The sequence below is a fragment of the Lynx rufus genome, unplaced genomic scaffold (assembly GCF_022079265.1).
Source record: "Lynx rufus isolate CCGP_SWC_20201006 ecotype Redwood Valley unplaced genomic scaffold, mLynRuf1.p SCAF_9, whole genome shotgun sequence".
Lineage (NCBI taxonomy): Eukaryota > Metazoa > Chordata > Mammalia > Carnivora > Felidae > Lynx > Lynx rufus.
Genome location: NW_025814897.1, coordinates 54,260,745 through 54,285,221, shown reverse-complemented (window position 1 = coordinate 54,285,221; position 24,477 = coordinate 54,260,745). Strand labels below are relative to the sequence as shown.

General features: G+C 44.3%; 1 protein-coding gene across 2 annotated transcripts in view; it reads left to right on the top strand.

Moving 5' to 3' along the window:
• The window catches only part of USP35 (ubiquitin specific peptidase 35), a 56,773-nt gene that overhangs the window by 30,412 nt on the left and 1,884 nt on the right, over positions 1–24,477 (top strand). For both annotated transcript variants that reach the window (XM_047071265.1, XM_047071264.1), the window contains 3 exons: positions 21,100–21,193; positions 22,119–22,225; positions 22,741–23,995. In XM_047071265.1, coding sequence (XP_046927221.1) covers positions 21,100–21,193; positions 22,119–22,225; positions 22,741–23,995 — 1,456 coding nt within the window. The remainder of the gene's footprint in view (positions 1–21,099; positions 21,194–22,118; positions 22,226–22,740; positions 23,996–24,477) is intronic.

Sequence of the window (24,477 nt, the reverse complement as noted above, 5' to 3'; positions counted from 1 at the left end):
GTGCAAGCTTTCAGAGGACTCTAGAGTTTTCAGATAGTCAACATTAGACCGATTCTGCCAATGCAATTTTTGTCTAGGTGGGGAGATAGTTTCCTGGTGTTTACTACTCTGTCATCTTCCCAGAATCCCTCCTCTCTCTTAATTTAAGACTTTTTCCCCCTTTTTAAGAGCAATTTTAGGTTTACAACAAAATTGAGGGGAAGGTATAGAGATTTACCATACACTTTGTACACTTGCATTGCCTCCCTCAATATGAATATCACTCACAAGAACAATACACTTCTTTAAAAAAAAATTTTTTTTTAAAGAGGCTATTCATGCCCAGCATGGAACCCAACGTGCGGCTTGAACTCATGACTCTGAGATCAAGACCTGAGTTGAGATTATGAGTCAGGCATTTAACCAAGTGAGCCCCCCCAGGCTCCCCAGTATACTTCTTTATTTTTTAAACCAAGGATGAGCCTACATTGACACATCATAATCACCCAAAGTCCACAGTTTATGTTCATTCTTGGTGTTGTACATTGTGTTGGTCTGGACAAATGTAAAAGGACATGTATCTATCACTGTGGTATCATACAGAATACTTTCGTTGCCCTAAATATCCTCTGTGATCTTCCTGTTTTTCCCCCTCGAGTTCCTGACAGCCACTGATCTTTTCATGGTTTCCATAGTTTTGCCTTTTCTAGATTGGAATCATACAGTTTCATATCGGTTTGTACTTTTCAGATTGGTTTCTTTCTGTTAGCAATATGCATTTAAGGTTTCTCCATTTCTTTTCATGGCGTGAGAGCTCATTTCTTTTTAGTGCTGAATAGTATTCCATTGTCTGGATGAACTACAGAGTATCCATTTGACTATTGAAGGACATATTGGTTACTTATAAGTTTGGCAATTAAGAATAAAGTTGCTGTAGAAACCAATATTGCACTGTATGTTGGCTACTTAAAATTAAAAAAAAGGGGGGGTGCCTGGGTGCCTCAGTTAGTTAAGCGTCCAACTTTGGCTTAGGTCACGATCTCACAGTTTGTGGGTTCGAGCCCCGCGTCGGGCTGTGTGCAGCTCAGAGCCTGGAGCCTGCTTTGGATTCTGGGTCCGTCTCTTGCACTGCCCCTCCCTTGCTCATGCTCTCGCGTGCGCGCGCGCGCGCTCTCTCTCTCTCTCTCTCTCTCTCGCGCGCGCGCGCACGCTCTTTCTCTTTCAAGAGTAAATAAAACATGAAAAAATAAAAAAATAAATTTGTGTGGACAAAAGGGTCCGTTCCTTTGGGTAAATAACAAGAAGCATGATAGCTGTATTAGATGGTTTGGTTTTGTAAGAAACTGCTTAAAAGAGAAGAAAAAAGGAAGAGAAACTGCCGAGACGTCTTCCAGAGTGGCTGTACCATTATGCATTCCCACCAGCAATGAATGAGATTTCCTGTTGCTCTACATCCTTGCCAATGTTTGGTGTTTTCTGTGTTTGGGATTTTAACTATTCTAATAGATGTGTAGTAGTATCTTGTTGCTGTTTTACGTAGATCTCTGGAATTCATTTGTCTAGCATAGCCAAAACTTTATGCCCTTTGACCATTTCCTTCTCTTTCCTGCCCCTGTCAACTACTGTTCTGCTCTCTGCTTCCATGAGTTTGACCATTCTACTTACTTATTACTGGAATATAATTGACATACAAAGTTACATTAATTTCAGTTGTACAGAATACTGGTTTGACAAGTCTGTATATTATGGTATGCTCACCACAGGTGTAGCTACCATCTGTTGCTATAGAATGCTATCATAATGCATTGATTATATTCTCTGTACTATATCTTTTATCCTTGGAACTTATTCCATAACTGGAAGCTTATATCATTCCCCTTTACCCATTTTCCCCATCCCCCTGCACCCCTCCCCCTGGCAGCCATCTTCTCTGTATTTATGAGTCTGTTTTTCTGCTTTTGCTCAAAAAGACTACACATATAAGCGAAATCATATGGTATTTGTCTTTGATTTATTTTTTTTAATTTATTTTTTTTTAACGTTTATTTATTTTTGAGACAGAGACAGAGCATGAACAGGGGAGGGGCAGAGAGAGAGGGAGACACAGAATCGGAAACAGGCTCCAGGCTCTGAGCCATCAGCCCAGAGCCCGACGCGGGGTTCGAACTCATGGACCGTGAGATCGTGACCTGAGCTGAAGTCGGACGCTTAACCGACTGAGCCACCCAGGCGCCCCATGTCTTTGATTTATTTCATTTAGCGTAATACTCTCTAGGTCCATCCATGTTATAAATGGCAAGATCTTGTTCTTTATGGCTGAGTAATATTCCATTATATATCTATATCTGTATATATCTAATATATATATATATATACACACAGACATATATATACCACCTCATTGTTATTTATTTATGGATGGACACTTGGGTTACTTCCATATCTTGGCTATTGTAAATAATGCTGCAGTAAACATGGGGCTGTGTATGTCTTTTCAAATTAGTTTTTGTTTTCTTTGGGTAAGTACCCAATAGTGGAATTACTAGATTGTATGGTAGTTCTTTTTTTAATTTTTTGAGGAATCTCCATACTGTTTTCCACAGTGGCTACACCATCTTGCATTCCTACCAACAGAGCACGAGGGTTCTGTTTTCTCCATATCTTTGCCAGTGCTCATTTCTTGTCTTTTTGAGTCTAGCCATTCAGCCAGATGTGAGGTGATATTTCATTGTGGTTTTGATTTGCATTTCCCTGATGATGAGTGATGTTGAACATCTTTTCATGTGTCTGTTGGCCATCTGTATCATCTTTGGAAAAATGTCTCTTTAGGGTCATCTTCTCATTTTTAAAAATTGGATTAAGTTTTGGCATTGAGTTGAATAACTTATTTTTATATTTGGATATTCTTAACAGGCTGTATCATTTGAAAATATCTGTTTAGTAGGTTACCTTTTTGTTGGGTAGATGGTTTCCTTTGCTGTGCAATAGCTTTTCTTTTTGGTGTGTTCCCAGTAGTTTAGGCCTTTGTTCTCCTTGTCTGAGGAGACCTACCTAAAAATACATTGCTAAGGCTGATGTCAAAGAAATTACTTGGCCTGTGTTGTCTTCTAGGAGTTTTATGGTTTCATGTCACACATTTAGGTCTTTAATCCATTTGAGTTTATTTTTGTGTGTGGTATAAGAAGTTGGTTCAGTTTTATTCTTTTGTATGTACCTATCCAGTTTTTCCAGTGCCATTTGGCAAAAAGACTTCCCCATTGTATATTCTTGCCTCCTTTGTTGTAGGGTGACTGGCCATAAAATGGTGAGTTTATTTTTGGGCTCTCTACTTTGTTTCATTGATCTATGTGTCTATTTTTGTGCCACTGCCATACTGTTGAGATTATTGCAGCTATGTAGTATATGTTGAAATGTGGGATTGTGATGCCTCCAGCTTTGTTCTTTCTCGAAACTACTTTTGGCAGTTCAGGGTCTTTTGTGGTTCCATACAAATTTTAGGATTGCTTGTTCTAGTTTGGTGCCAAATGTTGCTGGTATTTTGATGGGGATTGCATTGAATCTCTAGATTGCTTTGGGTAGCATGGACATGTTAACAGTATTAATTCTCTGAATCCATGAACATGGAATAACTTTCCATTTTGGTGTCTTCAATTTCTTTCTTTTTAAAAAAATTTTTTTGGGGTGCCTGGGTGGCGCAGTCGGTTAAGCGTCCGACTTCAGCCAGGTCACGATCTCGCGGTCCGTGAGTTCGAGCCCCGCGTCGGGCTCTGGGCTGATGGCTCAGAGCCTGGAGCCTGTTTCCGATTCTGTGTCTCCCTCTCTCTCTGCCCCTCCCCCGTTCATGCTCTGTCTCTCTCTGTCCCAAAAATAAATAAACGTTGAAAAAAAAAATTAAAAAAAAAATTTTTTTTTTAATGTTTATTTTTTGAGAGAGAGAGAAAAGTGTGAGCAGGGGAGGGGCAGAGAGAGAGGGAGACACAGAATCCGATGCAGGCTCCAGACTCTGAGCTGTCAGCACAGAGCCTGGTGCAGGGCTTGAACTCAAAAACGGTGAGATCATGACCTGAGCCCAATTTGGATGCTTCTGTGACAGCCACTCAGGTGCCCGTGTCTTCAATTTCTTTCATCAATTGTTTTATTGTTTTCAGAGTACAGGTCTTTTACCTTCTTTGTTAAGTTTATTCCTAGGTCTTTTAATATTTTGGTATAATTATAAATGGAATTATTTTCATAACTTCTCTTTCTGATACTTTTTTATTAGTGTATAAAAATGTAACGGATTTCTGTGTATTAATTTTGTATTCTGCAACTTTATTGATTTGTTTATTCTAATAGTTTTTTGAAAAGGTGGAGTCTTTAAGATTTTCTGTGTATAGCATGTTACCTGCAAATAGTGATAGTTAAACTTCTTCCCAATTTGGATGCCTTTTATTTCTCAGCTGTTGTGGCTTGGATGTCAGTTCCATGTTGAATAATGGTGAGAATGGACATCTTTGTCCTGTTCCTGATCTTATAGGAAAAGTTCTGTTTGTCACCATTGAGTGTGATGTTAGCTGTGAGTTTTTCATATATGGCCTTTATTATGTTGAGGTATGCTTTCTGTAACACAGGGAGAGTTTTTACCACGAACAGATGTTGAATTTTGTCAAAGGCATTTTCTCTGTCTTTTGAGGTGATCATATGATTTTATAGTTTGTTTTGTTAATATGTATCTCTTTGGTTTGTGAATAGTGTACCATTTGTGCACCCTGGAATAAATCCCACTTCGTTGTGGTGAATCGTTCTTTTAATGCATTGTTGGATTTGGTTTGTTAATATCTTGTTGAGGATTTTTGCATCTGTGTTCATTGGGGATATTGACCTGTGGGTTTTTGTTTTTTGTAGTATCTTTGGTTTGGGTATTAGTAATGCTGATGTCATAGAATATATTTGGAAGCCTTTTTTTCTATTTTGTGGAATAGTTTGAGGAGAATGTTTGGTAGAATTCACCTGAGAATTTATCTGGTCTTGGATTTTTGTTTGTTGGTAGTTGATTACTGATTCAGTTTTGTTACTAGTAACTGGTCTGTGCAGATGTTCTATTCTTGATTTAGTTTTGGAAGATTGTATGTTTCTTGGAATTTATCCATTTGTTCTAGGTTGTCCAGTTTGTTGGCATATAGTTTTTTGTAGTAGTCTCTTATAATCCTTTGTATTTCTGTGGTGTCATTTGTTTTCTTTTGTTTCTAATTTTATTTAGTTGGGTCATCTGTCTTTTTTCCATGATGAGTGGCTCAAAGGTGTATCAATTTTTAAAAAATCTTTTTAAACAGCCAGCTCTTGGTTTCATTGATAGGTATTTTTTAGTTCCTGTTTCATTTATCTCTGCTGTGATCTTTATTATTTCCTTCCATTTAGTAACCTTGGGCTTTTTTTTTTCTAGTTCATTTATGTATAAGATTAGATTTTTTTGAGGTTTTCTTGTTTCTTGAGGTAGGCCTGTATTAGTACAAACTTCCCTTTTAGAACTGCTTTTGCCACATCCCAAAGATTTTGAACTGTTGGGTTTTTATATGTGTTTTTAAAAAATTTCCTCTTTGATTTCTTCCTTGACCCACCCATTTGTTGTTTGAGGAGTGTGTTTAGTTGCTCTAGTGTTGGCTGCGTAGATACTTACCTTTTTTTTTTTTGGGAGAGGGCAAAAGTGAGCGAGAGGCAGAAAGAGAGAGAAAATCCCATGAGGGGGCAGAGAGAGGGAGGGAGAGAGAGAGAGAGGGGAGAGAGAGAAGTGGGGCTCACCCGAAGTGAGGCCCATGCTTACCCAGAGCAGGACACGATCTCCCATGGAGTGGGGCCTGAACTAACCTTGATCTTAACTGAACCTTGAGATCATGACCTGAGCCGAAGTCAGATGCTTAGTGACTGAGCCACCCAGGCTCAAATATCTGCATAGGTATTTTCAATAAGTATGACCTCTTGTTGAATTGATCCTTTATCACTATGTAATGGCCTTCTTTTTCTCATGTCACAGGCTTTGTCTCAAAGTTTATTGTATCTAAGTATTGTCACCTGCTTTTGTTTGTTTGTTTGCTTCCATTTGCATGGATCACCCTGGGACACCTCAGCCTGCGTTGCCCTTGGCTTCAGACAACACCATCAGGGCTTCCCCTGTGCTCAGCGCCTTACACCCTCCAGCTAGTGTGCAGTTAAACTTCACCTATCCTGCCGGGGGCACCTTCTTTGCAGGCCACAAGGGAGTGGCATGACTTCTTTCAAAGCAGTGAAAGGAAAACACCTACAATCAAGAGCACTCTATCCAGCAAGGTTACTAAAGCGGCCTTACAAGAGACATGAAAAAGATTTCTTTAGGGGCGCCTGGGTGGCTCAGTTGGTTAAGCGTCCGACTTCAGCTCAGGTCATGATCTCACGGTTCGTGGGTTCGAGCCCCGCATCGGGCTCTGTGCTGACAGCTCGGAGCCTGGAGCCTGTTTCGGATTCTGTGTCTTCCTCTCACTCTGCCCCTCCCCCACTCGCATTCTGTCTCTCTCTGTCTCAAAAATAAATATTAAAAAATTAAAAATAAAAAAAAAGATTTCTTTAAAGTGGAAAACAAAGAGGCTATAATTAGAAGTAAGAAACTTAATGATAATAATAAAAAGAAATAAAATTAAGAGTAAAAAAATATAATTATATGTCAACATATACGTAAAATCTGGTGGGGCGAGTAAAAATGTTCTTTTTAGAATGTGTCTGAACTTAAGTGACCATCAGCTTAATATAGACTGCTGTATACTTAGGATGTTATATGTGAACCTAATGGTTACCACAAACTCAAAACCTATAATATACACACAGAAAATAGAAAGCCAAGCATAACACTAAGAACGGTTATCAGTCACAAGGGAAGAGTATAGGAGAAGAAGAAAGGAACAGAGAAGAATGACAAAAACAACCAGAAAACAATCTTTAAAATGGTGGTAAGTGCATATATCTCAGTAGTTTCTTTAAATGTATATGGTCTAAATGCCATAATCAGAAGACCTAGAGTGGTGGAATGGATAAACAAAACCCATCCAGATGCTGCCTATAAGAGACTCACTTCAGACCCCGGTGGGGGAGCTGTAGCTGAAGTGGGTGCAGGCTGGGGTGGTCCTGGGGCTCTCTGCACAAAGGGTGCCTGGCAGGACAGCTGAAGCTGAAGTGGGTGCAGGCTGGGGTGTCTGGGGTTGCTCAGTGTGGAGGGCATCCTGGTGGGGTGGCTGGAGCTATGGCCTCTGTGGGCCAGGGTATCTCAGGGTGCTTTGTGCAGTGGGCACCTTGGGATGGCTAGAGCTGAGGTAGGGTATGGGCCAGGGCATCCCAAGGTGCTCTGCACAAAGGACACCCTGGCAGGACAGCTGAAGCCACAGTGTTCACAAGGCGGGCTGTCTGCGATACTCTGCAAGTGGGGTTCCCTGGTGGGGCAGCTGGAGCTGAGGCAGGATGCAAGCTAGGCTGTCTTGGGGCACTCCTTTTTTTTTTTAAATGTTTATTTATTATTGAGAGAGCATGAGCATGGGAGGGGCAGAGAGAGGAGGAGACGCAGAATAAGAAGCAGGCTCCAGCTCTGAGCTGTTAGCATAGAGCGCGACGCAGAGCTCGAACTCACAAACCACGAGATCATGACCTGAGTCGAAGTCAGACGCTCAACCGACGGAGCCACCCAGGCTCCCCAGTCTTGGGGCACTCCTTGTGGGGGGTGCCCTGGTGGACTGGCTGGCACCAAAGCAGGTGTGAGCTGGGACATCCTGGAGTGCTCTGAGCTGCAGGTACCCTAGCAAGCCATCTGGAGCCAAAGCGATGTGGGCCTGGTGATTTCCAGGGTCCTTTGTGACTGTGTCACCTTGGAGAGATGGCCACAGCTGTAATGACCATAAACTGTGGTGCTCACCAGTCCTTTTATCTGAAGAGAGTTCCAGCAGCTCCCTTGCTATTTGGCAGGGTTCTAAGGCTGGTTCCTTCATATTCTAGTTACAAACTGAGGTGGGGTTTTTTTGTTTTTGTTTTGTTTTGTTTTGTTTTTTGTCTGTGCCTCAGGGTAGACAGATCTGCTCGTGGTCCCTCAGTACTACTCCTCCACCCTGCAGTTCACAGAGTTGGTAGTGTGTGAACTGTGTGTCTGTCTTGTTCTTTATGTGGTCTGTCTCCTGTGCAGAAGCTGTTCAGTCAGCCTTTAGTTCTTCTTTGGGAGGAGTTGCTCTGTAAAGGGATGTAGATTTGATATGTCTGGAGGATGTAAGTGTAGGGTCTTCTACATCACCATCTTGGACCAGAACTTATCTTGTTTTAATTTGCATTTCTCTAACGACATATGATGTGGAGTATCTTTTCAGTGTGCTTATTTGCCACGTGTATGTTTTTGGTGAAGTGCCTGTTAAGATGTTTGGCTCTTTTTTAAATTGAGTTCTTTTTTTTTTTTTTTTAAATTTTTTTTTTTTCAACGTTTATTTCTTTTTGGGACAGAGAGAGACAGAGCATGAACGGGGGAGGGGCAGAGAGAGAGGGAGACACAGAACCGGAAACAGGCTCCAGGCTCCGAGCCATCAGCCCAGAGCCTGACGCGGGGCTCGAACTCACGGACCGCGAGATCGTGACCTGGCTGAAGTCGGACGCTTAACCGACTGCGCCACCCAGGCGCCCCTTAAATTGAGTTCTAATTGACGTATGACAATTATGTTTTGGGTTTACAGCATAGTATTCAACATTTGTGTGCAGCGTGAAATGATCACAGGAAGTCTAGTTACCATCTGTCCCTTTACGAAGTTAATACAATATTATTGACTATATATTATCCAAGTTGTATATTACATCCTCATGACTGACTGGTTGATTGATTCATAGAAAGGGTATGTGAACAGGGGATAGGGGCAGAGGGAGGGAGGGAGAGAATCCTAGGCAGACTCCGCTCGATCCCATGACCTTGGGATCATGATCGGAGCTGAAATAAAGAGTTGGATGCTCAAACGACTGAGCCACCCAGGCACCCCTATAATAGTTCTATTTTTAACTTTTTGAGGAATCTCCATACTGTCTCCCACAGTGGTTGCACCAATTTACATTCCCACCAACAGTGGACGAGGGCTCCCTTTTCTCCACATCCTTGCCAGCACTTGCTATCTCTTCTCTTTTTGATTCTAGCCATTCTGCCAGGTGTAAGGTGATATCTCATTGTGGTTTTCATTTGCATTTCCCTGAATGATGAGTGATGTTGAGCATCTTTTTATGTACCTGTTGGCCATCTGGATGTCTTCTTTGGAAAAAATCTATTCATATCCTCTGTCCATTTTTTAAAAAATGTTTTATTTATTTTTGAGAGAGTGCAAGTCAGGGAGGGGCAAAGAGAGAGGGGGACAGAGGATCCGAAGTGGGCTCCACACTAACAGCAGCGAGCCTGATGAAGCGCTCAAACTCACAAACCCTGAGATTATGACCTGAGCCAAAGTCAGACGTTCACCTGTCCTCCACTGTCATCCCCCTCTGTCCATTTGTAATTGGATTTTTAAAATACTGAGTTGTGGGGCGCCTGGGTGGCGCAGTCGGTTGAGCGTCCGACTTCAGCCAGGTCACGATCTCGCGGTCCGTGAGTTCGAGCCCCGCGTCGGGCTCTGGGCTGATGGCTCAGAGCCTGGAGCCTGTTTCCGGTTCTGTGTCTCCCTCTCTCTCTGCCCCTCCCCCATTCGTGCTCTGTCTCTCTCTGTCCCAAAAATAAATAAACGTTGAAAAAAAAAAATTAAAATACTGAGTTGTGAGTTCTTGATATAATTTGGGTATTAACTCCTTATCAGATATATCATTTGCAAATACCTTTTTCATTCAGTAGGCTGTCTTTTCATTTTTTGATGATTTCTTTTACTGTGCACGTTGTTAGTCTGATGTAATATTTTTGTTTTTGTTTCCCTTGCCTTGTCCAAAAAGACATTGCCAAGACAGATATCAAGTAGTTTTACCACCGGTGTTTTTTTCTAGGAGTTTCATGGTTTACAATATTACATTCAAGTGTTTAATCCATTTTGAGTTGGTTTTTGTGTTAAGATGTAAGATAGTGGTGTAGGTCCATTCTTGTGCATGTAGCTGTCCAGTCTTCCCAGCACCGTTTATGTATTTTGTTTTCAAAGAACCAGCTCTCAGTTTCATTGATCATTTCTATTGTGTGTTTCTATTTCATTTATGCTGTGATCTTTATTATTTCCTTTCTTCCACTAACTTTGGGCTTTGTTCTTTTTCTAGTTCCTTTAGGTGTAAAGTTAAATGGTTTGTGATTTGTTTCTTGAGGTAGGCCTGTACTACCGTGAGCTTCCCTCTTAGAACTTATTTTGCTGCATCCCATAGATGTTGGTGTATTTCTGTTTTCATTTATCTCTAGGTATTTTTTGATTTCTTCTGTGACCTAGTAGTCGTTTAGTTTTAATATGTGGTTTAATGACCACATATTAGTAATTCTCCCATTTTCCTTCTTGTAAATGATTGTGGTCAGAGAAGATGCTAGATATGTTTTCAGTTGTCGTGAATTTATTGAGACTTCTTTTGCATCCTAACGTGTGATGTATCTGGCAGAATGTACCATGTGCATTTGAATAGAATGTATATTCGGGGCGCCTGGGTGGCGCAGTCGGTTAAGCGTCCGACTTCAGCCAGGTCATGATCTCGCGGTCCGTGAGTTCGAGCCCTGCGTCGGGCTCTGGGCTGATGGCTCAGAGCCTGGAGCCTGTTTCCAGTTCTGTGTCTCCCTCTCTCTCTGCCCCTCCCCCATTCATGCTCTGTCTCTCTCTGTCCCAAAAATAAATAAACGTTGAAAAAAAAAATTTTTTTTGAATAGAATGTATATTCTCCTGGTTTTGGATGGAGGGTTCTGTATTTATCTGTTAAATTCATCTGGTCTAATGTGTTGTTGAAAGTTGATGTTTCTTTATTGATTTTTCTGTCTGGATAATTGATACATTGATGCAAGTGGGGTATTAAAATCCCTTACTATTGTATTGTTGTCATTTTCTTCCTTTTTTATGTGCATACATATTTATAAGTGTTGTATCTTCTTACTAGATCAACCCCTCTATCACCCTGTGATGCCCCTCTTTGTCTTTTGTTAAAGTACTTGTAAATTCCATTGTGTTTGATGTGAGTATGGTTTCACCACCTTTTTTTTTCATTTCCATTTGTGTGGAATATCTTTTTTTTTTCCGTCCCTTCACTTGCAGTCTGTGGGTCCCTACTTCTAAGAGAGTCTCTTGTAGGCAGGGTATATGGATGGGTACTGTTTTTTTAATCCATTCAGCCACTCTTCTGATTGAAGAATTTAGTCCATTTACATTGAAAGTAATTATTGAGAATTATGTACTTACTGCCATTTTGTTAATTGTTTTCTGCCTGTGTTTATAGTTCCTTTCTTTTTCTTTTTAACATTTTCTTAAAAAATATTAGATTCTTTTCTCATTTTCTTTGTATAGTTTTGGTTTGTGGTTATTGTGATGTTCACATACATCATCCTATTTATGTAACATTTTATTTTGATAACAACTGATAGTTGAACACATTTGAAAAGTACATTTTTACTCCCCTCCCTAGATTTATGTTTTTGATATCACTGTTTATATCTTTTTATTAAAATGTATATGTTAAGCAAATTATTACAGGTTCAGTTAATTTTGTGATACCTTTTAATTTTCTTAGTACCTTATAACTGATTAATCTATTATCTTTACTGTATATTTACCTTCTGCAGTGAGCTTTTTACTTTTGTGTGTTTTCTTTTGTTAATTAGTGACATTCTTTTCAGCCTAATGAAATCTCTTTATTATTTTTTGTAAGGCCTGTTTAGTAGTGATGAATTCCTTTAGCTTTTGCTAGTCCTTTTTTTTTTTTTTTAAGTTTTAAATTATTTTTTGAGAGCGAGTGCACAGGGGAGGGACAGAGAGGGAGAGAATCCCAAGTAGACTCCACACTGTCTGTGTAGAGCCTGATGTGGAGCTTGAACTCACAAACCGTGAGATTGTGACCTGGGCTGAAATCAAGAGTTGGATGCTTAACTGACTGAGCCACCCAGGCACCCCAGCTTTTGCTTGTCTTTAAAACTCTTTGTCTCTCCTTCAAATTTGAGTGATCACCTTGCAGGGTAGAGTATTATTGGTTGGAAGTTTTTTTTTTTTTTTTCTTTTTGAGAGAGTGCATGTGTGCAAGTGAGTATGAGAAGGGGAGAGGCAGAAAGAGAGGCAGATTCCAGGCTTCGAGCCATCAGCACAGAGCCCTATGCAGTGCTTAAACTCACAAGCCATGAGATCATGACCTGAGCTGAAGGTGGATGCTTAACTGACTGAGCCATCTAGTTGCCCCAGGAGGTACTTTGAATCTGCCCCATCAACTCTCCTCTGGCCTGTCCAGTTTCTGATGGTGTTTTTCTCTTGGTGCTTTTAAGATTCTCCCTTTCATTTTTGACATTTTAATTGTAATGTTTCTTGTTGTGGCTGTCTTTTGGTTCATCTTCTTTGAAACTGCCTGGGCTTTCTAGACTTGGATGTCTGTTTCTTTCCCCAGGTTAGGGAAGTTTTCAGCCTGTTTCTTCAGATACATTTTCTACCCCTTTCTTTCTTCTTTTGGGACCCCTATAGTATGAATCTTACTCTGCTTGATGTTGTCTCAGAGGTCCCTTGAGTTTTCTTCATTTTTCTAAAATTCTGTTTCCTTTTTGCTGTTCTGAGTTCCATTGCTTTATCTTCCCGTTTGCTGCTTTCTTCTTTCTATAAATTTGTCCTCTTTATCACTGATTCACTGTTCTGCCTCATCCATCCTTGCCACTGTGGCATGCATCTGAGATTGCAGCTTAGTTATAGCCTATTTTATTCCATAGTCATCCTGACTAGTTTTTACTTCTTTTATCTCTGCAGAGAGGGATTTTAATCTATTTTCGATCCCAGCTAGTATTTTTATTACCGTGTTTCTAAATTCTGGTTCAGACATCTTGTATCTGTGTTGATTAAGTCCCTGGCTGTCGTTTCTTCCTGCTCTTTTTTTGGGGTGAATTCCTTCATTTTGTCATTTTGAAGGGAGAAAAGGAATTGATAAGTTAAAAAATAAATATATAATTAAAAAATTAAAAACAACACACACACACAAAATCAAATAAATGATGTTAGATTCTAGATGTGTTTTGATCTGGTTATTGAAAGGAGCTTGATAGAGACAAAAAGGAAGAGTTTGAAAATTTGAGAAAATGAATACAATGAAATAGAATAAAATGAAATGTAATAAAATAGGATTTGGAAAATATATGAAAAAGAAAAAGTAGAAAAAATATTTTTAATAAAAAAAATAAAATTTTTTTCTCTTTCTGTATTCAAGGAAAAAAAAAGAAACGAAAAAGAAAAATTGAATAGATGGGCCAATGAATAGACTGAAATACGTTTGAAATTACATTGGTTTCCCCTAGAAGTCAAACCATGAAGCACTTTATAGCCCGTAAACTAAGCAGGTGGAGAGGTTTGTGGTGTTCCTGAAGAGTGAGGTTGGCCCAGTTGGGCGGGGCTTAGTGTAACAGCTCTGTTCTCCACTAGATGGTGCTACTTAGCTTACTGGGGTGGATTGTTCTGGCTTGTAGGTGTGCATGCGCATGCACAAGGGGTGAAAATGACATCATCCAGCTACTCAGTCTCTGTTATTGGGTTTCTGGTATTGGAACTCTATGCTCTCCCTGACTAGCAATCGCGCACCCATCCTTTGTCTCCAGCTTCCATCCCCTCCCTGCTTTTACACTGTCTATGACCAAGCTGTCAGGTTGCCAGGTGGCACCTTCCTCCTGAGTTTTATCTCAAACATGGCTGTTTCCCGACCCCTCACTTCTGAGGAACTGCGGCTTTGACTTGCTCAGATCCTCTGGGGGAGGGTCTCAGAGCAATGGCCAGGTGCCAGCCAAGCATGGTTCTTGGGACCATGCTGCTGATGATGCCCAGAGAGTGCAGCTAGGCGCCAGCCTGCCCCAGAAAAAGTTCACGCTATCGTGTAGCAGCAGTGTTTCAGAGATCATGGAAAATCACAACACATGTCTGGCACCAGGCTTCACCCTCAATGACCTTCCTCCAGCACCAGCGAATGTGGTTGTTCTCTGGGGGCTGCTGGGACCTGGTGGCTGCAGAGCCTCTACCAAAAGCCCTTCCAGCGGTGGAACCACTTCTCCCCGTGTGGCCTGAGAACCTCCCAGACCCCACTGTGCTGCTGGGGATTTGCCTTTCCCATCAGAGCACTGCCAGGTATTGAGCTGTGGAGTTTCAGACTCTAGGCTCCCCCTGTTTACAGAGTCCTAGTGGAATTTAAGCCCTCTCCTTTCTCCCTTTTTAGTTCAGTCCCTGCGGCTGTTTCTACTTTTCCACTTTTTCTCCAGCTGCTTTTGGCGGGGTTGGGGGTGCTTTTCCCAAACTCTCCCCCCTACCCCCATCTCTGTCCTCTCTCCGCACACAAAAACAGCTTCCTGCCCCCGCGGCTTCTCTCTCCCCCAGTTCACCTCTCCGCGCCATGTACCCACTGAGTTCTGTGGTTCAGGTTGTGCAGATTGTTGTGTTAATCCTCAGATCAGTTATCTAGGTGTTCAGGATGGTTTAGTGTTGATCTGGCTGCATTTCATGGACGCGAGACACACGAAAAACTTCCATGCTGTTCTGCCATCTTGGCTCCACCCCGTGCTGATTTCTTCTTTCATCCATTCTGCTGTTGAGCTGCCTTAATGTATTTTTCTTTGGAGTTGTTGTATTCTTCAGCTGTGTGACTTCTGTGTGGTACTTCCTTATGTTTTCTGGTTTTCTGTTGAGGTTCTCACTGTTCATCCACTCCTCCCCAAGATTGGTGAGCATCTTTATACCCATTAATTTGAATTCTTTATCAGGTAGATTACTTATCTCCATATCCTTAAGGTCTTTTTCTGAGGCTTGTCTCATTCTTTTGTTTGGAGCACAGTTCTGTTTCCTCATTTCACTTGATTCTGTGTGTGTGTTTATTTCTATGTATTAGGTAAAATAGCTGCCTCTGGTGATTTTTGTTCACCTTTGCCCTAGTTCTTGGTCATCTCTTGAACTTTCGTAATTAAAAAAAATTTTTTTTTTTAATTTTTAAATTTACACCCATATAGTTAGCATATAGCAATACTCCTATTTCAGGAGTAGATTCCAGTGATTCATCCCTGTGTCTAACTCCCAGTGCTCATCCCAACAAGTGTCTTCCTTAATGCCACTTGCCCATTTAGCCCATTCCCCCACCCACAGCCCCTCCAGCAACCCTCAGTTCTCTGTATTTAAGAGCCTCTTATGTTTTGTTCCCCTCCCTGTTTTTATATTATTTTTACTTTCCTTCCCTTATGTTCATCTGTTTTGTATCTTAAATTCTTCATGAGTGGAGTCATACGATATTTGTCTTTCTCTGGTTGACTTATTTCGCTTAGCATAATACTGTCTAGTTCCATCCATGTTGTTGCAAATGACAAGATTTTATTCTTTTTGATTGCCGAGTAATACTCCACTGTGTATATGTGTATATGTGTGTGTGTGTATACACACACCACATTTTCTTTGTTCATCTGTCGATGGACATTTGAGCTCTTTCCATACTTCGGCTATTGTCAATAGTGCTGCTATAAACATTGGGGTGCATGTGCCTCTTCAAGACAACACCCCTGTATCCCTTGGATAAATACCTAGTAGTGCAATTGCTGGGTTGTAGGGTAGTTCTGTTCTTAATTTTTTGAGGAACCTCCATACTGTTTTCCAGAGTGGCTTCACCAGTTTGCAGTCCCACCAACAATGCAAAAGAGATCCTCTTTCTCCGCATCCTTGCCAACATCTGCTGTTGCCTGAGTTGTTGATGTTAGCCATTATAACAGGTGTGAGGTGGTATCTCATTGTGGTTTTGATTTGTATTTCCCTCATACTGAGTGATGTTGACCATTTTTTCATGTGTCATTTAGCCATCTATCTGGATGTCTTCTTTGGAAAAGTGTCTATTCTGGTCTTTTGCCCATGTCTTCACTGGATTATGTTTTTTGGGTGTTGAGTTTGGTAAGTTCTTCATAGATTTTGGATACAAACCCTTTATCAGATACGTCATTTGCAGATACCTTCTCCTACTCTGTCAGTTGCCTTTTAGTTTTGCTGATTGTTTCCTTTGCTTTGCAGAAGCTTTTTATCTTGATGAGGTCCCAATGGTTCATTTTTGCTTTTATTTATTTCCCTTGCCTCTGGAGACATGTTGGGTAAGAAGTTGGTGTGGCTGAGGTCAAAGAGGTTTTTGCCTGCTTTTTCCTCTAGGATTTTGATGGCTTCCTATATTACATTTAGGTTTAATCTATTTTGAGTTTATTTTTTAGCATTTTTATTCATTTTTGAGAGACAGAGATAAAGCGTGAGCAGGGGAGGGGCAAAGAGAGAGGGAGGCAGAATCTGGAGCAGTCTCCAGGCTCTGAGCTTTCAGCACAGAGCCCGACATGGGGCTTGAACCCACAAACCAGGAGATCATGACCCAAGCCGAAGTCGGACATTTAACTGACTGAGCCACCCAGGCGCCCCCATTTTGAGTTTATTTCTGTGTATGGTGTAAGAAAGTGGTCCAGGTTCATTCTTCTGCATGTCGCTGTCCAGTTTTCCCAGCACCACTTGCTGAAGAGACTGTCTTTATTCCATTGGATATTCTCTCCTGCTTTGTCAAAGATTAGTTGGCCATACGTTTGTGGGTCCATTTCTGGGTTCTCTATTCTGTTCCGTTGATCTGAGTGTCTGTTCTTGTGCCAGTGCCATACTGTCTTCATGATTACAACTTTGTAAGACAGCTTGAAGTTGGGATTGTGATGCCTCCTGCTTTGGTTTTCTTTTTCAAGATTGTTTTGGCTATTCAGGGTCTTTTCTGGTTCCATACAAATTTTAGGATTGTTTGTTCTAGCTTTGTGAAGAATGCTGGTGTTATTTTGATAGGGATTGCATTGAATATGTAGATGGCTTTGGGTGGTATCGACATTTTAGCAATATTTTTCCAATCCATGAGCATGGGTTATTTTTCCATTTTTTTTTTTTTGCCTTTTTCAGTTTACTTCATGAGCTTTCTCTAGTGTTCAGTGTATAGATTTTTCACCTCTGTGGTTAGATTTATTCCTAGGTATTTTATGGTTTTTGGTGCATTTGTAAATGGGATCAATTCCTTGATTTCTCTTTCTGTTGTTTCATTATTGGTGTATAGAAATGCAACTGATTTCTGTGTATTGATTTTATATCCTGTGACTTTGCTGAATTCATGGATCAGTTCTAGCAGTTTTTTGGTGGAATCTTTTGGGTTTTCCATATAGAGTATCATGTCATCTGTGAAGAGTGAAAGTTTGACTTCTTCCTTGCTGATTTAGATGCCTTTTATTCTTTTATGTTGTCTGATTGCTGAGACTAGGACTTCCAACACTACGTTAAACAACAGTGTTAAGAGTGGACATCCCTGTCATACTCCTGACCTTAGAGAGAAAGCTCTCAGTTTTTCTCCATTGAGGATATTAGTGGTGGGTCTTTCATATATGGCTTTTTTCATCTTGAGTTATGATCCTTCTATCCCTACTTTCTTGAGAGTTTTTATCAAGAACTTTTGTGATTTTTCTAAACCACCTGATTTATTCTTGATATGTACCTATTAATACAACCCTATATGAGGGTGTGCCAAGACCAGTCAGTGATCTTAAGGGGAGGGATCTCATTTACCACCTGGTTTCAGGTGATGGGAAGCCAGACTCTTGGGCATTGGCTTTTAAGTATACAAATATATTTAGCCCTATGTTGCTATAATAGTAGTCCCTGCTGGCCTCCAGACCAGGAGATCTGGAGGTGTCTCCTGGACAGCAGTTTTAAAAATCTCGGCTCCAGACAAGCGTAGAAGCTCCTTTCTGGGAGTTTTGTCTAGGTAGTGAGATAAAGGCTGTGCGTGAGGATGGCATCTCCTTCTATTCCCTGGAAGTCCTTCTTAGCCTCCAGATGAGTGGAAAACCCGAAGCCTTTCCCTTAGGCTGATGCTCTGGGCTACCTATTTGGCCTTTTTCACAGGAAGAATTGGGTTGTGTTTCAGTCTGTTGTCTGTACAGCGCCCTGGGGGTGGTAGCCTGCCAAGAACTGTCTGTTTGTTACCTTTCTGTGGAACTCACTAACACTGGCCCTGTCGGGCCACCAGCACCAGTCGATCAAGTGGTATCTCTCTCCTGTGTGGATTGTGCATACCTACTCACTTTAGCAAGGCAGCCAGACATGTCAGGGTCAGTGGGGGGGGGGGGGGCACTTCAGAAAGACAATAGAAAAATGTCATGACTGCGTATGCCTTTGGACTTCAGTAGTACGGTGGGAGAGTGCCCCGTCTCTGTGCGCATGCCAGCTTTGGTGGCGGGGTTGGGGGAGGACTGTTGCATCTGCCTGCAGTAGCAGATTTTAGCCAGGGAGTGGGAGAAGTCTGTGACAATTTGTGTTTGCCTGCCCCAGCTGGGGAGCAGGGGAACACTGCCACCGCCTGTGCTCTCTGGCCTCAGCAGGTGTCATGATCCTGCTTGCTCTCCTGTCCAGGAAGGTGGTGGGTGGGTGCCAGGACCGAGTTTGCCCGCCTGTGCCAGCAGTCTCTGCGGAGTGAGGCGGTGGTGTCCACCAGTGCCTCCGTCTCCAGGGAGCATCTCAGCTGTCCCCTGCTCCTCCAGCTGTTGTCCCCAGATCAGCAAATGAATTTGTCTAACATATAGTTTAGACGCTTTGCAAACTGTTGTTTTTTCACTCGATCTCAGGGCAAGCCCTCTAAGAGGGGAATCTCTGTTTATTGTAGCACGTTGGGACCCTTGGTTTTCCCAGTCAGATGTTCTGGGGGCTCGTCTCTCCAGTGCAGATCCCAGGCACTGGGCTGCCAGATGGGAGGCATCGACTCCCCTGTTCCCTGGGAGAAGCACCTGTCTAGTGACGTCCCTCCCAGTTTTGTGTCTCTGCCCCCGAGGGTGGCGGGGGGGGGGTTTGCAAGACAGTGTTTCTGCATCTCCTAGCATCTCAGTGTGGCCCTTCTCTCCTTTGTTGTGGAGAAGCAGTTCCTCTAGACTTCAGATCTTTTTCAGAGGGAAACAGTCCATAGGTAGCTGTAGATGGAGTGTGTCTGTGGAGTTCAGGACCTTACTACACCACTGTGTTGGACCCTCACTACCCCTGTATTTGGCCCAGTTTTTAATCGGTCATTGGTTTTCTTCTGTTGAGTTTTAAGAATTATTGGTACATTTTGGAGAATATGGCTTTATCAGATAGGTCTTTTGCACATATTTTCTCCTAGTCTCTGGCTTATCTTTTAATTCTCTTGATAATGTCTTTAACAGAAGATTTTAAAAGGCAGTTTGTCAATTGTATTTTTAGATTCTGTTTTTGGTGTTGCATCTAAAAAGGTGGCACCATACCCAAGGTCATGTAGTTTTTTCCTTTGTTATCTTCACAGAATTTTATGGTTTTGCATTTTATATTTAGGTCTGTGATCCATTTTGAGTGACTTTTTGTGATGTCAGGTACATGTTTAGGTGTTTGTATATATAAGTTTCTTTATTTTGAGAGAGACAGGGAGAGAGCTCAAGTGCATGGGCAGGGGAGGGGCAGAGGAAGAATCCCAAGTAGGCTCTGTGGTGTCAGTGCAGAGCCCGACTTGGGGCTTGATCTCATGGTTTGTGAGATCATGACCTGAGCTGAGATCAGGAGTTGGACATTTTAACTGACTGAGCTGCCCAGGCGCCTCATATAGATATATATTCTCTCTCTCTCTCTCTCTCTCTCTCTCTCTCTCTCTAGTTTTAATGTAGATGTCTAATTGTTCCAGCACCATTTGTTGACAAGACTCTTTGCTCCTTTTTTTTTTTTTTTTTTTTTGCCTTTGCTCCTTTGTCAAAGGTCAGTTGACTATATTTATGGGGGTCTATTTCTGGGTTCTCTGTTATATTCTGTTGATCCATTTGACTCCTCCTTCATCACCACATTTAGACATCTTTTTAAAAATTAATAGAGCAGGTAAGCTTTGCTTCACCTTATGGTATGACCTCAAATTGGTTTCTCCTCTCTGAGCTTCAGATACACTAGGGGGAGGTTGGAGCTAATCTTTAGCACTTCCTAACACGTATACTTCTCAGACCTGGTGAAGGATTATTTTTTTCCAGCTTAGAGTCTGCTCAGACTGTTAAATCTCTGTAAAATATGGTCAGATGACTTACTGGGAGAAAGGCCATGGGCTTATATGCTCATAGGTCAGATTGCTATACATGTTGCTAAGTGCTCATTCAGCTTCTGAAATTAAAGTCTGTGGGTACATGTTCCTAAATGCTCACTCAGCTTCTGAACTTAAACTTTGTGGCAGACAGGTAGGTGGACCACGCTTTGATAACACTGTTATATGCAGTGGGCTCAGGTTGGAAAGATGCCTGACCTGTTTGCCTAGAGCTGCTTGTGAGAACAGCAGCTGAGGTGAGGCCTGAGAATTGGCTTGTTCCAAGTAATGCGGGTGCCAGCGGTATGATCTTGTCTCCTCCAGGATCATACTCTGTTGCTGGGAGTCAGTCTGGCCCCACTGTGTCCCCTTTATTTAGCAGACTCCTCACATTGACCCCTGCCCTCACTCGAAGGCAGGGGAACCGCTCGGCGTGGTCCTAGGACCATGGTGCAGGGGCCCTAAGAAGGGGCTGTAAGAGAGGACTTGGAGGGTCAAGGTTGGAGCAAGGCCTGCTGCTTTGGGTAGGTCTGAACACCATTTCCGAGGGAAGGAGGAGACGGGCATGAATGGCTACGGTGGCTGGTGATGATCCATACTGGCACAGACTCTGGTGCGTGCCCGAGACTTCTAGCCTTAGAACTCCCAAGACCATAGGATCTTAGCACCTTTGAATCTTTGAACTTGGAGTCATGAGCTGTCTGAACTGGAAGGAGCTGCAGGGGTCACCTCATGGTCTAAGCTGGGTTATTCATCTGCTCTTCTTCCCCGGCCCCCGACACAGACTTGAGATTGAAATGGCTGTTTTGCCTTTAACTGGCTGCCCTGTTTGTGCTGTGGTTGAGTAGGGGCTCCTTGGATGCCCTTGGCTTACCTGGGTGCTTCTGCTTTATTTTGAAGCTTCAGACACTGTGTGCTCAGATTGACAGAGAACAACTCACAGCCCTTGATGACCAAGCTGCAGTGGCTCTTTGCCTTCCTGGAGCACAGCCAGGTGAGTGCAGGGGGAGTTGGGGTGTGGTGGAGAGGAGGCTCTGGTCTGACACCCTTCCCTTCCCCAGGACCTGTCTGCATCTGGCCCTAAGTCCCTGCTTCCTGATACAAGCTGTTCAGCCCCAGGTTGGGGCTGGCACGGGTTCATGGCCGATTTAGTGCCTTGTGGGACAGGAGAGGGAGTGTTTCTTTGAGCCCCTTCTGTGTTCTGCCCACCTGTCTCCCCTCAGTGATTCACTCCCTCACATTAGATGCTGCTTTGCTCATCTGTCATTTTGGAGCACTTGCACTGCCAGTCACCCTGAGGGGTGTTGTTGTTTTGTTCACGGTCCCCGCCCTCATGGAACCTAAAGCCCTTAGCCAAGCATTATGTGAGGCCCTGTGGGGGCCACGGAGGTGAGTCAGCCACAGCTCCTGCCTTCACGGAGCTCCCAGTCTGCTGGGGGAGGCAGACCTGCAGCTAACAACGGTCGTGCTCAAACAGAGGGAGGTGCAGTGTGTCCTATGCTTGCAAGGGAGGGAGGGGAGCAAACGATTGTGATGGTGGAGGGGATCACTGGGAAGATGGCACAGAACAGGCGTCGGCACATCTGGGACTTGAACTCTTTAAGTTTTTGATGGAGGAAAGGTATTTTAGGCAGAAGGAATGGCATTGAACAAGGGTCTGGAGATGTGTCGGGAAAGAGTGAGTTCTTAGAGGATTGTTCTTCTCCATGAACCTAATGCCATGCTCATTGGCTGCATGGCCTTGGTGGGATGGGATGGGTCAGGTCAGGTACAACTAGGAAGGGGGAAGACTTCAGAGAGGAGGCCAGATGTTTGGGACAGAGAATCCCCAGGTGGACCCTCAGGCCTAGCACTTGGCCAAGCTGGTTAGTGAGTGGCCTCCTGCTCCTGACCCTGTCTTTCATCTGCATTGGTCCTAGAGGCCTGCCATTTCTCCAGAGAATTTCCTGTCTGCATCCTGGACACCCTGGTTCAGCCCTGGCACCCAGCAGGACTGCTCTGAGTACCTGAAGTACCTGTTGGATCGGTGAGGGCGGCCAGACCTGGCTCTGCATGGGGGCTTCAGGGCTGGAGAAGGGTGCCTGTGGGATAGCCTGTGTCTCCGGCCCTGTTGCCTCCTCCTGGAAACGGGTGCCACGCTGCACTTGTGGAAAGCGTAATGTGTGTGGAGGCGTGTGAGCGGTGGGCAGGGTCTGCGTGTATGACCGGGGAGGGGGTTAGTATGTGCACACGCGTGTGCTGTGCTTGCCTGAGTGCAGGGGCGCGTGTTCAGCATAGCTCTGGGGGCACGTGCACGCAGGTACGGCCTGTCTTCGTGTGGCAGGTTTGTGTGTATGGGGGGGGGGTATGTGGTACATGTGCTTGGCTTGTGAGTGTGCACGTGCATGGATGACATTTTGCACACCTGTGTGTAGTCCCTGTGCGGACGCATGCATGCATCTAAACGTGTGGCCTGCAGAAAAGGTAGATGGCACAAATCAGGCCCGAGCACGGGGCAAGGATCTGTGCCTGTGTGTGAAGGCCCTGTGCTCTCTGCTCCAGGCTACACGAGGAGGAGAAGACGGGGACCAGGATCTGCCAAAAGCTCAAGCAGTCCAGCTCGCCCTCCCCACCGGAGGAGCCCCCCAGCCCAAGTCCCACCTCTGTGGAGAAGATGTTCGGAGGCAAGATTGTTACTCGGATACGCTGCCTCCACTGTCTCAACATCTCCTCCAGGGAAGAGGCCTTCACGGACCTCTCTCTCGCTTTCCCCCCCACCGACCGCTGTCGCCGCCGCCGCCTGGGCTCAGTGATGCTTCCTGCAGAGGACGTTGGGGTCGGGGACCCCCCGTCACCATCCCAAGCCCAGGTTCCAAGCAGGGTGGGTTCTCGGAGGCAGAGGAAACATTGTGTCACGGGGGACGCCCCCACTGCCGTCCTGGACATTGAAGGTCTGGGCCCCCAGGGACCTGGGGGGCAGATCAGTGGGGAGGAGAAGGTGGAGAGGGAGGAGGAAGTGGAGGAGGAAGCTCGGGAGGAGGAGAGGCCCCGAGAGCAGGAGGAGGAGGAAGAGAAAGAGAAGGAGGCGGTAGCAGAGGAGGAAGAGAAGGCTGAGAAGGAGAAGGAGGCAGAGACCGCAAAGGAGAAGGAAGAGGACGGCACGGGGCCAGGGAGCCAGAGGGGCGCCGCCGGGGAGGGCTCCCGGTCCGTCCTGGACCTGGTCAACTACTTCCTGTCCCCCGAGCGGCTGACGGCGGAGAACCGCTACTACTGCGAGCCTTGTGCCTCGCTGCAGGACGCCGAGAAGGCAGTGGAGCTGAGCCAGGGGCCGCGCTACCTCATCCTGACCCTGCTGCGCTTCTCCTTTGACTTGCGCTCCATGCGCCGCCGCAAGATCCTGGACGACGTCTCCATCCCCTTGCTGCTCCGCCTGCCTCTGGCCGGGGGCCGCGGCCAGGCCTACGACCTCTGCAGTGTCGTCGTGCACTCGGGAGTGTCCTCGGAGAGCGGCCACTACTACTGCTATGCCCGCGAGGGCGCCGCCCGCCCGGCCCCCTCTTTGGGCACTGCGGACAGGCCCGAGCCCGAGAACCAGTGGTACCTGTTCAACGACACTCGGGTGTCCTTCTCTTCCTTCGAGTCCGTCAGTAATGTCACCTCCTTCTTCCCCAAGGACACGGCCTACGTGCTCTTTTACCGGCAGCGGCCTGGGGAGGGGCCTGAGACCGAGCCGAGCTCTCCCAGAGGTCGGGCAGAGCCCACCCTCCACAAAGACTTGATGGAGGCCATTTCCAAAGACAACATCCTTTACCTGCAGGTGAGCAGGCCCTCCTGGGCTGGGGCTGAGCTCCTGGGTGGAGGGCTTCCCCCACAACCAGCAGCTTGGATGCGTTATTGCTCCCCTGTGTCCTCCTTTTCTTTTTAATGTTTGAGAGAGAGAAAGCACACGTTGGGCGGTGGGGGGGAAGGCCAGAGAGAGAATCCCAAGCAGGCTGCACCTCACATTGAGATCATGACCTGAACCCACATCGAGAGTCAGAAGCTCAACCAATTGAGCCACACAGACGCCCCCATCTCTTTTTTTCATGTTTATTTTGAGAGAGAGAAAGCTTGCATGAGGGGAAGGGTGGAGAGAATTCCAAGCAGGTTCCACAGGGGGCCTCCAGCTCACTGTGAGATCATGACCTGAGCCACCCAGGTGTCCCATCTCCTTTTTCTGCTGTCCTTTCATCAGCTACTTTGTGCTGGGAATATGTTGGTGGACTAGACAGAATCCTTAACTTCAGAGGAACAGACTTT